Source organism: Zosterops lateralis (genome assembly GCF_965231275.1).
Source record: "Zosterops lateralis genome assembly, chromosome: 2".
Classification (NCBI taxonomy): domain Eukaryota; kingdom Metazoa; phylum Chordata; class Aves; order Passeriformes; family Zosteropidae; genus Zosterops; species Zosterops lateralis.
This window is the reverse complement of record NC_139763.1, coordinates 8,188,424-8,202,509: the sequence shown is the minus strand read 5'-3', so window position 1 is coordinate 8,202,509 and position 14,086 is coordinate 8,188,424. Positions and strand designations below refer to the sequence as shown.

The window sequence follows — 14,086 nt, the reverse complement described above, 5'->3', positions numbered from 1 at the left end:
TGCATATCAAGAGCTCAGAGTACTTTCAGATAATTTTTTGCAATTCTATGAAAGAGATCAACTTACTAAACAAATCCTATTTCTTGGTGACTGTAAAAAGTTAGGTGTGAGATGCACTTGCTCTATATATGATTTTCAGTGGTTTGCATGATTGTCAGTACAGGTAACTTCTCATTTTAATCTTATTCATCCTTCTGGACAAAATGTCCAGCAGAATAAACACATCATGTGATGTGTGAACAGCTGGTTCACTGGTTGGGCACAAAGGGTTGTAGTGGATGGTGACATCAGACTGGTGACCTGTCACATGTGGGATTCTGCAGGGCTCAATCCTCAGCCCTGTGCTCTTCATTATCTTCATAAATGACCTGGATGCAAGACTGGAAGGGATACTGAGCAAGTTTGCAGGGAGCACAAAAGTGGGAGGAGCTGTTGATTCCCTGGAGGGCAGGGAGGCCCTGCAGAGAGACCTTTACAAATTAGAGGACTCGGCAATCACCAACGATATGGAGTTCAACAAGGGCTTGTACCAGACTCTGCACCTGGGATGGGGCAACCCTTGGATGTATGGACACACTGAGGAAGAAGATGCTGGAAAACAGTGACACAGAAAGGGACCTGGGTGTCCTGCTTGATGGCCAGTTGAATGTGGTCAGCAGTGCCCTGGCAACCAGGAGGGACATCCCTGTCCTGAGGGGCATCAGGCCCAGCATGGCCAGCTGGGCAAGGGAGGGGATTGTCCCCTCTGCTCTGCACTGGGGCAGCCTCACCTCCAGGGCTGGGGACAGTTTTGGGCACCAATACATAAGAAGGATATGAAGTTCTTAGGGAATGTCCAAAGGAGGGCCATGAGGATGGAGAAGGGCCTTGAGGTGAAGCCGTGTGAGGAGCAGCTGAGGGCACTTGGTCTGTCCAGCCTGGAGGAGACTGAGGGGAGACCTCACTGCAGTTACAACTTCCTTGTGAGGGGAAGAGCAGGGGCAGCACTGATCTCTGTTCTGTGGTGACAGTGACAGGAGCCAAGGAAATGGCCCGAAGTTGTGTCAAGGCAGGTTAAGGCTGGGTGTTGGAAAAAAGGTTCTTCCCCAGAGGGTGGTTGGGCACTGGAACAGCTCTCCAGGGCAGTGGTTACACCACCACAGCCTGACAAAGCTCAGGGAGTGTTTGGACAATACTCTCAGGCACAGCGTGTGATCCTGGGGATGGTTCTGTGCAGTGCCAGGAGTGGGACTGTATGATGCTTGTGGGACCCTTCCACTCAGCATATTCTGTGATAAATGGGAACTCCCCATTTGTGTGGTTCCATCCTAAATAGTTGCTTGATCTGTTATCAACCTGTACTCAAGAATACACCAAGAGCCCCACTTCAGAGCACTTTATTCCACAGTTTTGACTAAGATCTATCTCTGAATCAGAGAAGTACATTCCCCTTAAATCTCTGTTCTGGTTAGCTGCATCTCTTGGAAGATACATAATGAATTCTTTTTCAAGCAAATCATAACTCTTAATGATTAAAAAGAAGTGAAGATCCCTATTTATGTCTCGTGTTAAAGTATAATAGGAATATATTAAGGAAGACATGTTTGCCACTCTGTCTTTTGTCTGATTAAAATGAGTGAATTTTACTGCCCTGTTTTCTTACAAGAGTTATTTAAAGGGCAGTTTGGAGCACACATTGCATCACTTGAGTCTTGAAGTATTGTTTGAAACAGGCTGACTTCTTAGGAGGTAGTAACATTTGTCTGCAATTGCTGACTTCCACTATTTAGAGTTGCAGACATCTAATTTAATAATAACTGATTTGTTGGAAAAAGCATGATTGTTCTTGTTGTCACCATCATCCTCTTGGAAGGACTTTGGTATTTTTTATTCCCCTGGGATACAGGTGAGATTTGTTAAAACCTTTCATTTCTCTTACCTAAAGCATAAATACCAAAGCATAACTTTCCATCTTGGCTTTCCATCAGTATTTAAGAGAAGGAGGCAGCCACAGTTATGTGTCTGTAATTTTTCAGTTACTGGTCTGTTGCTGTCACTAGCACCTTTAAAACTTTCTTCCTTCCATGGAAGGTTGTATTAATAAATAAGTGTTCTGGTACACAGAACTGATTTACCCCATATGTATTGCTGTTGATCACTTCCAGTAGCATCCAGTAGCTGATGGACTGTGGAAGCTCTGTTAGTCTTCAGTGGAGGCTCTGTAGCTTTGCTCCCTGAATTGAGTGTCTTAGTGAAGCTGACAAAACAAGGGATGTGACCAACACCAGACCTTACACAGCAACTTCACAGTTTGTCTTTTGAGCAGCATTTGAGATGGGCTTTTTGAATGAACTGGTACAGGAAAATGAAGAAACTCTTCTCTTTTAACTTGTAACCACAGCATTCCATCTTTTGTTTGTCTGTGAGAAGGAAACAACCATTTCAGGTTTTGTCAAAGCTATGAAGCTCTGGCAGGCTAAGGAGAGAGGAATCTCAAACCAATACAAAAAAGATAAAAACTTGTCTTGCTGTTTCTGTTTTGAAAATATGAGGGATAATTTAGAACAGAATTATTCAAGAGTAACTTAACTCAAATGTTTAAATGTACTTCAGTATAATAAAACTGCAGCTGTATTCTGTCTGGAGACTCTTATCTAATCTGGAAGGAGACCCAGCATTTTACCAAAGGCTTTCTTTCCCACATCTACTGAAAGGGAAGGAGGCATTGTAGCAGAAAAAATTCTGTTAACTTGAAGTAATCTGATCAATAAACAAAGTGCCCAAACCTAGTAAATTTTGAGCAAGTGCCTGTCCTTTTAGCTACTTGTACTCTGTGATCGTACACTGCAGCATAGTGTCTTCAGATGTGATTGTATCTGTTTGAAAATGAGGAGGTTTATTTATGTTGGCCTTTGCCCTAAATAGTTTTCCTTCCAAGATCTTATCTACTTCTACCAAACCTTTCCAAGTAACTTTAGATCTTCATATCTTTTTGCTTTTTATTCCCATGTAAAAGTAATTATGAGAAATACTTTCTTCCAGATAAACCAGGCTACGCATGACCAGGCAGTGGTGCTACAAAATGCCCTACAAAACATTCCTAATCCAACTTCAGAATGCATGCTGAGAAATGTAGCAATACGTCTTGCACAGCAAATATCTGATGAGGTTGGTGAATTCCTTTCTGTTTCACCTTTTTCCTTATAGCGTCTTTTCTATTTTTTTAATCTTTAAATTTGTTGCTTTGTAAGACACAGATTTTCCTTTTAAAATGTTTTAGGTATTGGTCATATGAAGGAGAAAAATCTCAAATCATTGCCAGTGTAGTTTTATATATTGAAGATGGATTAATGACACAAATGAAAACCTCAGTAGGCATAAACAGTGTGTTTTGCGAAGGTAGTGATCTTACGTGCATGGTGTGGTCAAAGCCCGTTTGGATCTGGAATCAGGAGTCATGTTAGTGAACACTTCAGTGAATTCAGCTGAATTCAGCAGGAGTTAAAGTCACAACAGCTTTAACTTCCTCTTCCTCATGCATCTGGATCCCTCGGTTTCCAGGGTGGAAGCCATAAATAGTGTTTTTGTACTGTATAACGTATCTGCAAAACTATCTCCAAAACATTTCTGAGATATCTGGAGATAAGATATTGTATTCCCATCTTGGTGTTGACACGTGCACTATCCCTTGAGAACAAAGGACAGTGTCTAAAGAAAGCACAATGTGTTACACTGCAAGGCTGAGCCATCTGCCTTCCATCAGTGGTGGTTTTGCATCCATAGGTGTAAAATCAGACAATTGAACTCTGATTTAATCAAAATTCTTCTATAGAAGAAATATCTTTTGAGGTGAGATGAGAGGAAAGTTTTTTTAATTCTGCCTTTGTCTTTCTTAGAGGCCTGCCTATAAATAAATAAATCATTTTTCTTTCACCAAGCACATCAAAGCAAAAAAATACCTGAATGTGTTTAACAGTATTGCTGTGGAAGATTTGTCTGTAGTTTTCTGAAATTATGAATACTGCTGTACATCTAAATTCCATATGGATTGTAGTTAGCCTTTGAAAGGTTTTTTTTATCCTTTTAATGTTTTGATGGTCAAAGACTCTTTTCAATGGATCTCACAATTTTAAAAAAAGTTAGTCTGACATAGTTCCATAGGCCAGAGAGAAGACTTTAGCACAGAGAGGAATCATTTGCCTTTTTTAAAAAATGTTGATACTTTAAGATTTTGAAACTACAATGAGATTAAAAAAAAAACTATTATTTTTCTGGTGGCACTGTTGCTGTAAGTTTCCTTTGCTTGTGACAAAGATAAAATGCCTTTTATTTTTTTTGGAAATACTGTTAATGTCCATATCAGTACAAGAATGCACATTGTTCAGGTTTCCTGATGCAGATACCTAACTAGCTCAGCTTCTTAGAGTCCCCTTTTTTTATTGCCTGAGCTTTAGAAAAAGGAAACTTGAAATCCCTGAGAACTGTCTGCCTTCTGCTTTTAGAGATTACCTATTTTTTGGACAATTCTGTTTTGAATATAGACTTCAGATAAGTTTGGTCATTTTTTTGGAAAGTTGATGTGAACTGTAAATAATAGCAGTTGAAGTATGGCTTGTAATGTGTGCATATCAGTATAAACTGCTGGATGTTAACTCAGACCATGCACAAAGTACTGAAGAGTGACTCTGCATTCATTAAGCACATGAGCTGTGTTCTTATTCCTGTTCAGCCCTCTGTGCCTGGAACATGAAGCAACCACTTTATATAATGATCATATACTTGATAACATCAGTGTGTTCAAGCTGGCTACCAGCTAGTACAGCATGGGGAGAAACCCGAAAATAAGTTCAACTTTTTACATTGCTTGAGAGGCTGGCTGCCTTCCAGATGAATGCTTGCTGGTTTCTTGGGGTTTTTTTCCTAAATAAAGAAGGTTTTAGCATTGAAATTGGTAATTTCTGCTAAGCCTTAGAATCAGAGTTGCCTACATCCTACTTTATAAAATGAAATTTTACATAAGTGAAATAAAAATGCTCTTCAAGATATATTATGTTTTATATTTAAGGAAAAAAAATCTTTGTTTTAACATTTTAAATCTTAAATTTTCTGTGTAATACATTGTAGGAATATAGAATCCATTGTAATGTTATTTGTAGCTGTATTTTAATATTGCTTTAGTTAACTTCTCGTTTTTTTCAGGCTTCAAAATACATCCCTGACATCTGTGTTATCAGAGCAGTACAAAAAATTGTTTGGGCATCAGGCTGTGGGTCAGTTCAGCTGGTTTTCAGCTCGAATGAGGAAATTAGTAAAATCTATGAAAAGGTGAGAATTACTGAACAACTACCTTTCTGTATAAATGTTTGTTTCTGTACAAAAGAGAATGTTGACCTGGCCAGGTTTAGAGTGTGATGAGTTTTTAGGTGGGTACAATGACATGTCCTAAGTTCTGAAATACATAATTGTTATAACACAGCTTAATTTTCTATTCCAAATTCCTTTTCTCGGTAACTTGAATTATAACTTGAATCTGGTGTCAGTTCAAAAATGCACCAGTTCTGTAACTGCTGTAACATGTCTTCAGCCCAGTTAGATTCTGCATCTAAATAAGGAAGAAGCATTTCCTGCAAAGCTAATTTGTCTAGTCTTCAGACGTAAAAGATCTGTTTTACAGAAGTGATTCAAAGCATATATGCAATCTAGAATGAGAAAGAAGAGCAAAGTGATGTGAGAAGCATTGGGGAAAAAAGATTTAATTGCTAATTCTGTATGGCTTTTCTTCTTTTATTTATGGCTTCACATGTGGTTTACACAAATAGTTTGGAGTTGGGAGTTCTATATCAATAGATTATCACACATCTTGTGTTCAAGTAATGTTGCTTACAGTTACAGGAAATAACAGTCTGGATTTGGACAGTGATTTTAGAAAAGTCTTCCCTTTTTTGTCTTGTAAAGTCAGGTTTAGTACTCATCAATACTTGCCTGAGAGTAATAGGAAAAGGAATATTTAGGGAGGCTTAATTCTTGGTGTATTCACTGTTGTGTTTAAATGATCAGTTGAAAGAAGAATATTTACTTCAGCAAAATGCAACACCTCTCTATTAGCTTTCATGGGTTATAATGCCATCTGCGTCATGAAGCATGACTTCTTCATGAAATAGGTTGGGGTTTGGGAGGGTTTTTAGGTGATATTTGCATATAAAACATGGTTTAGTTTGTGTGACAGTCCAGGCACACCAAGATAAGCTCTTATATCTATACATAGGATGCTTTAAGAGCAGTAGTGCATTGAAGAAAGTATACCTAAAAGAAAACAGGCCTAAATGTGCTTTTTTAAACATTTTTCTGGGTAAAAATTATACAGTTAAGTTCTGTAAAAATACTTTGAGGTAATGGAAGTTTTAAAAGAGGTGAAATTTAAGCTAAGCATTATTCATTATCCTTCACATGATTTTGTGGGGTTATAATTTTTTTTTAATTGACACTTATATGGACATCTGTAATAAATGGCAGCTGCATTTGGTTTCTGCTATGCAAAAGGGAGATAAAAATTGAAGGGAAAAATAGGAAATTCAAAAGAGGAAGGAATTGCAGAAGTAATAAGAGGGGAAATAAAGTACCCTTTGTTGATATAACATTAAAAGAAAGGAAAGTTTCCTAGAAACAGAAGAATATGATGGAAGAAAAGACACAGTTTAAGAGAAATGTATCTGGTTATAGGAAGTAATTTTTTATGATGGTTTTGTAAAGACTGAATATAAAGATGTACAGACCTCCCAGCTCTGGGTGCCTGAGTGCAGAGAGGTTCTTCACTGAATATAAAATGCACTTTGCCTTTTTCCTGGGTCCCTGCAGCTGTGCAGCAATAACTTTCCCTTCTAACCAGGGCTTCAGTCCAGAGCAGGTGCAGTTCTGGACTTGCTGGAGCCATTCTGCATTTGCTTCCTGATCTCGAGTTGTGTCAGAGCTGCCACATCCTCCTGCTGCAGTGCAGTGACTGCCTCTGATTTTTTAGTTGTTGTGCATAGACAAAATAGTGTTTATTGCCAGAGTGAGGCATATTTTGGCCTGTTCACAATTAGTTCTCTCCTCTGCACTGTAATCCCTTCTTTCTGCCTAATTGATCTTGATACCTTTCCATATATAAAACAAATATTTAATGCCTCTAGTTAATGTGACTAACCTGCACTCATGATTTATAGATGACAAATTGAGACCTGCTCACATTCAGTTTCTTTGGAACTTCTTGAACCTAATTACTTCTAGATGGAGGAGAGGGTTTGCCATTATTCCCAAAGTATTTATTTTGAAAAAAATGTACCAAAATCAACTCAATTAATGCAAGTGTTTAGTTTAAGAAGTAACCTATGCACCAGTTAGCACTAATATTATCTTCTGTGTCAAAAATCACCACAGTGGCTACGTTTAAAACTTGAACAGCTCTTTGATGTTTCTGGAAAATAGCAAAGTGATTTGTAAATTCTAACAGTATTAAAAAGCTTTTGGTTAAACAAGTTGTGAGTGTCAAAGGCTTGTAAAACTGGATTGATGAATTAATTATACAGCACTATAGCCTTTCTCTGTTTAAGTAGTAAGAGTTTTCAAGCTTTAAACTCCATGTTTTGAGTGATAAAGAAAAACAAAACAAAATCCCAAACAAACAAAACCCCAGATGCAAAGCAAGAAAAAACTCCCCACAATACTAACTGAGGTAATTTGACCACAAGCTTCCTATTTAACTTCTGTCTCCATAAGTTCATGCTTGGAATCCTCCTGTGAGAAGCACAATTCTCAAGTCATCCCACACAGTGCTTTGGCTTGGGTCTGAGTGCATAAAATACCCTGCACTGATAATCACTTAGTGTACAAAGCTGTGGTTTGTGTTTGTGTTTAGTGATATACCTTGGAGCCAGCTGGGTTTCTTGGGATTGTTTCCTGTACTCACTTTGTGCACTTTTGTTTGTTTTCACAGACAAATGCAGGAAATGAGCCAGACATGGAAGATGAACAAGTTTGCTGTGAAGCACTGGAGGTGATGACCCTGTGCTTTGCTTTGATTCCAACGGCACTGGATGCACTCAGTAAAGAGAAAGCATGGCAGACATTTATTATTGATTTACTATTGCACTGTCACAGCAAGTAAGTTTTGGTTGCATCTGTTATTTTACAATTCAAAATTAATATGAAGCCTAAAAGCAGAGCAGTGGCTTCAGCCCATCTGAAATTGTGATGTGAAGTACTGGGATGGGTGTTTTCAGAAACCATCCAGGTGGAAGGTTGTTATATGTTATTAAACTTGGTTGCCAGTGCTTTGACCTGTTACTAAAAAGTTAATTTTAAATTTTTAAGATACTTTTGTTTCATGAATATTCTAGCTTTTCATTGAGAAATGACAGAGACTCGAAATTAGTAGTGTCTTAAGCTTTCAGTACGTTTTAAAGGGAGTCAGATTATGGTGCTCTTGGATGAATGGGGTCAGAATTTGAGCAGAATTTGTGTTTTGGGGTTTTTGACCTCTAGATAAAACTAGTTGAAAAGTCTTATGTTTAGAAATAGTTACCTTAACAAAAGGATCAATAGTGTCATCAGAGCATCACTTTACAGTGAACTCTTTGCACACATTGGTGAAACTGTGGAGGGTTACCAGAAATACCACAACTTTTATTAGTTTGCAGCTTGTGGTATAGGGTGTTGAATTTTCAGTTTCACTGAAGCTTGCTTGTATCAGTCATTATATGGAAAATAGTTCATACTGTCAGTACAAGAAGCTACCACTGAGCTCTTTTCTCATATGCCTGTGAAACTTGTGATAAATATGATGATGTCACTTAGAATGGTGCAACTGTTCATTGCTACATGATAGAATAGCATAAATGTGAGTGCAAACAGAAGACTGCTTTGTAAATGAAGATGGTGAAGTTGAACTAAGCTGCTAATAAGTTCCTCTTCTGAATTAATGTGGAAACAAATCAGTGTTTGCAGTGCAGAGAAAGTTTAGCAAGTACCAGACAGAACTCTGAATATCCTTCCACAACTATTGTTCTCTAATCTCCTATGCTCAATCAGAGAACAATATGAGCAAAAATATGCATGTGAGAAAATATTTTTGGTGCACCATGAAAGATGACCAAGTTCAGATCTCACAAATAGGGTCTTTCTAGAAAAGATCAGATGGATTGTTGGTTTTTAGAGTTTGAGATTGGGACTTCTGTTTCCTCAGAGTATAATCACACTACCTCTAAACTAAGAATGCAAAATGCTTAATACCAAATGCTAGAGCAGTTTTTCTTCTACAAGGTAACTGATTTTTATAGTGGTGTCCTCTAAATGCAAGACTGGCTGAGTTAAGAGAAGATAGCCAAACAGTTAGTCCTAACTAATCCTGGAATCCAGAAGTATTCTGCTGATTTCTGTGAAGGGTTTGATGGCCACAGGTATGTGGCTTAAATACATCAAAATTCTTTGTGCTGGTGTAAAGCAATGGCATGTACACCCACTGAAGAGACTGTCTGCTATTAACTGAACAGAAACCTGTGTCCTGGAGTTCCAGGGTTCAGGGTGCCATGCTTAAGGGAGGTGCTTGACCTCCAGCTGTTCCTCCTGCTGAGTGTGAGTTCATTGTGCAGCTCAGGTCCCGTGTGCCAGCTCTATGCTGTCATCAGGTGTCTAACACAGCATGAGATGCCTGTGCTCAGGCAGCTGCATCCCTCTCATAATTCCTCAAGAGCTCTTAGAGGGTTACAGTTTCACAGAAATGTAATAATTGTGTTCAAACACTGCATACTCCTCAGAAACATAACAGTGTGTGGCATGTCACATTGGTCACGTTTCTCATTGTAGGAAAATATCACCTTTATCTATTTTTCTCTGCCTTCAAGTGCATAGAACTGAGGAATGAGAGTCTATGTGATGTGTCCCAAGCAGCTGAAGGATTGTGTCTTAAAATAACTTTGTGAGATGTTCTACAAAAACGTCAACTCAGCAATCATACCCCATAAAATGTCAATTTTTTAAGAACAAAACAAACCAGCCCCACCCCACAGTCTGCTGCAACTCAGAGCAGAGTAGGAGAACTTGCAAAGATCAGGGAAGGGTGACAAGGGAGATCAAAGCTCTGCAAAGACTTCCATCTGAGGAACAGCTGAATAGCTGGGGGCACTTCATACTGGAGGAGAGATGAATGGTGGGAGGAGAATACTACAGAGACCCTTAAAATCAGAAGTAGCAAAGGGAGAACAAATGAGGAGCTGTGTTTCTTTGTATAAGACCTTCTTGAGTGTAACTTTTAAGCAGTGCAAACCTTCAGTTTGGAAATGGTTTGAGGGGTTCTTTCATGAACTTGTCCAGTGAGGGCTATGAAATACTGCTCTTGGTAGTCTTCTTGAAGCACAGATTGTTAAGAAGCTGAGAGAACATTCTGGAGAAGTGTAACTGCATGATTCCTTCTTCTTGTGCACTATGCTTTGTGCATGGTGTAGCACAGATGGGTGCTCAGCCAGGGTCATCTTTTCTCTGACCTCAGGGTCATCCTTGTGTGGCTTTGAAATCACAGTTAACCACAGATGAAAAAGCTCTGAAGGGAATAGGATTCTTTGGTGTGCTTTCCACCCTGACTCCAGGGGCACAAAACAAAGACAGCCACACCAAACAGACACTGCAAAACTCAGTTTTTCATATGTTGGGATACGTTCAAAAAAATCATTCATTCAACATTTGTAGTCTCTTCCCACACAAAAAGAGTTGTTCCTAACAGTTTTTACAAGGCATACTGCTCAGACAATTGAAACAACTTGAAAGAAAAGGATTTGCCTTATTTTTTTAATTTTTTTTTTTACTGAAACTTACCCATTCCTGTATTAGTCCAGTGATTAGATTAGACTCTGAGGTGGAAAAATTCCTTTGATTATAGCCACTTGAATTTTCAGGAGGGTTATCATCTCTCATATCTTACTAATGATAAATTTTGATCACTTCAAAGATACTCAGCAAACTGCTGCAGTGACACATAAAAGCAGTTTTACTGGAGTAGACCTGGTTTGTCTTACCAGGTACAACTGGTGCTTGATTAGGAAAAAAAAGTTATTTAGGATTGCAAATTGTTGTGTTATGCAATATTTGCTGTCAGTTGCAGAGGTTAGGTGTTTCTAAGTTTCTTTTTCTTTTACCTTTAAATATTTGATTTGTGGAACAGGTTTTGTAATATAATTCATGCAACTGAAATTTGACTGCAAGGAGAAATAATATGATGGGTAGTGAATAATTAAACTACTCCTGTTTCTTACTTTACATTCAGTTTTAGAAAATGGCATTAAGCAGATAAACACAAATTCAATTAATGTCCTGTTTGGATAGGGAGATTGAATTTAATGTTGCTATTAAATTATTTCTAGAACCGTTCGTCAGATGGCACAGGAGCAATTCTTTTTAATGGCTACCAGGTGTTGCATGGGACAGAGACCTCTCCTTTTCTTCATTACCCTGCTGTTCACTGTTCTAGGGGTAAGTTTTCACAGATCAAGTCTTCAGTATGGGAGTGTCTGTAAAAAGTAAAAGGACAAAATACCTGCAAGAAAAGACAAATTACTATTAATAACAGTCACTAAAATCTAGATTGCTTTTGACCTACAGGCCAGCAGCACAGATGATTTCCATTTGAGCTAGATTAAGGGAAAAGGGATTCTTCTGCATTTTCTGATAAGAACATAAACAATAGTCTTCAATGTCTGCATTTGATCTTTGGTGATTGCTAACCTTTAAGTAAAAATTATTAACAGGTTAGAGAGATACCTACTGTTAGTGCCTTCTCCTACTGGTCCTGCCAAGGCTTTTCAGCTCCCCATGCTCATGGCTCTCTTGAACATTTGATCAAAAGTTTTGATTTGATTTTCCCATTAAGGTATAGAAATTGCTACTAAAATAATTGAGAACTCATTCATTAGCAGCTAAATACAATTTTAAACTTCTAAAAGGTTAAAAATTACTTTACACCTTGTTTTCTTTTATATTTACTGCAAGATTTAGGGGAAATATGTTGGTGTTGCACTGTAAGTAGAAGTGTGTATAAATCCTCATTTGCTTTTGGTTTGCACAGAGCACTGCAAGAGAGAGAGCTAAGCATTCTGGAGACTACTTCACCCTCTTAAGACATCTCCTTAACTATGCTTACAACAGTAATATTAATGTACCCAATGCTGAAGTTCTTCTCAATAATGAAATTGACTGGCTTAAGAGAATCAGGGTAAGTTTCAGGAACAGTTTATTCCTGATAATTAGGTTTTTGCTGCTCCGTTGTAAACTGCAGTTCTGGGCTTAATGTTTGCTCTTTGGAGTATCCTAACTTTCTCTTAAATGGCAGGATGAAGTGAAAAGAACAGGGGAAACAGGTGTCGAAGAAACGATCTTGGAGGGTCACCTTGGTGTAACAAAAGAGTTGTTAGCATTCCAGACACCTGAGAAGAAATACCATATTGGTTGTGAAAAAGGAGGTGCTAATCTCATTAAAGTAAGTTCAAGTTTTTTGACCTCTGGAGGGGATTTTTTTGTCTTTGTGAGATGTTGGGGGTGGGTGTTTGTTTTTACCTATAAATAAGTAAAAAGCTTCACATCTTGTGAGCTGTATCCATAAAACACTTTTGATTGGAGTTTAATGTTTTCTTTAAAAATAATATTTAAAATTGTATGTTTCATTCATAAAGGGTGTTTAACATTTTTATTCTTACTGTATTCCAGTAGTTGACAAATATCACATAAAGACAGTGAGCTACATACAGGATAGTCCTGTACAGAACTGCTTTCCTTCATTACTCCTGTAATGGCATTCCTGCACATGGTCTTAATTAGTGCTATTAATGCTTAGGGCGGGTTTGAACAAATGCATCACATCTGAGCATCTCTTTAATCAGACATGTTTTCTTTGTACTTCTGATATTATAGAGCAGGAGTGTTGGTTTTTCAGCACTAATTGATAAAGAGCTTTGTAGATAATACTGGTTTTGCAAAAGAAATTTTTTACCAATCAAGAACAGTACAGATATATTTTTAACTTTCAGTGGGGAGGTGGGTTTGCAGGGAACCACTTAGTTCTTCTGTTCTAAATTTAAAAGCTCATTATGGTGTTGCTCCAATTTCTGCTCTTGGGGTTTTTTTAAGTACCCCTCTGGTTCTCAGACATTCATTCATATAATAACCCTTACTCTCTTATAAAATAATTTCCATGGTAACAAGTGATTTATTGTCTTTTTTTTTTTTCAGGAGTTGATAGATGATTTCATCTTTCCAGCATCCAATGTTTATCTACAATACATGAGAAATGGAGAATTGCCTGCTGAGCAGGCCATACCAGTCTGTAGTTCACCAGCCACTATCAATGCTGGCTTTGAGCTCCTCGTTGCACTCGCAGTTGGATGTGTGCGAAATCTCAAACAGATAGTAGACACGTTGACTGAAATGTATTACATAGGTACAGCAATCACTAGTATGTAATACTTTTAATTATCTATTTTCTACTCTTTAATGTATATATCATGTATAGGTTTTGTTTATATTATCCACTGAACCAAGTGCTAAGTTTTTTAGTTTGTTGTTTGTGGCTGTTTTTAATGTTGCAAAATCAGTTTGCCAGCGTAGCCTTTACTTGTTTTTCTTTATGCAGTAAATGTACTGACTTGCATTCTGTGGTTGCATCCAAATTCCAGCCCCAGGCACTTGAAGAGCCTGACCCTTCCTGTCCCAGTCTCTGACTACTCCCCTTTGTCCATACCAGCTCCCAGGAACCTCATTCTGTCTTTATCTTCTACTTCTGTCTCATCCTTTCAGGCTCTTGCTAACCAGTCCCAGAGCCTCACCAGGTATCTTCAGCTTAGTTTTAGAGCCAGTCTCTTGGTTGCTCACCTGATTTGTCATCACTGTCCGCACACAGACACAGATCCTCTGTCCTGCTTCTCCTCTTAGTTCTGAACTCATTCTCTGCTTGTCACAGTCCTTTTTCAGGCTCCGTTTTGGCCTTGTCTCAGCACAGCTCTGCACTGAAAGAACTTTCTCCTTCTCACTGGAGAAAGATTGTGATGATTGCAGTCTGTTCAAAAACTTGCAAAAGTTAGTTCTTCAA

General features: G+C 38.2%; 1 protein-coding gene across 2 annotated transcripts in view; it reads left to right on the top strand.

Moving 5' to 3' along the window:
* The window catches only part of USP9X (ubiquitin specific peptidase 9 X-linked), a 97,142-nt gene that overhangs the window by 62,182 nt on the left and 20,874 nt on the right, over window positions 1–14,086 (top strand). Inside the window, exons 24-30 of one of the 2 annotated variants that reach the window (XM_083855332.1) lie at window positions 3,022–3,147; window positions 5,179–5,304; window positions 7,952–8,118; window positions 11,370–11,478; window positions 12,071–12,217; window positions 12,335–12,481; window positions 13,231–13,438. In XM_083855332.1, the coding sequence (XP_083711458.1) occupies window positions 3,022–3,147; window positions 5,179–5,304; window positions 7,952–8,118; window positions 11,370–11,478; window positions 12,071–12,217; window positions 12,335–12,481; window positions 13,231–13,438 (1,030 nt within the window). Of the gene's footprint in view, window positions 1–3,021; window positions 3,148–5,178; window positions 5,305–7,951; window positions 8,119–11,369; window positions 11,479–12,070; window positions 12,218–12,334; window positions 12,482–13,230; window positions 13,454–14,086 lie in introns of both variants that reach the window. The other variant, XM_083855331.1, reaches the window with a different exon arrangement.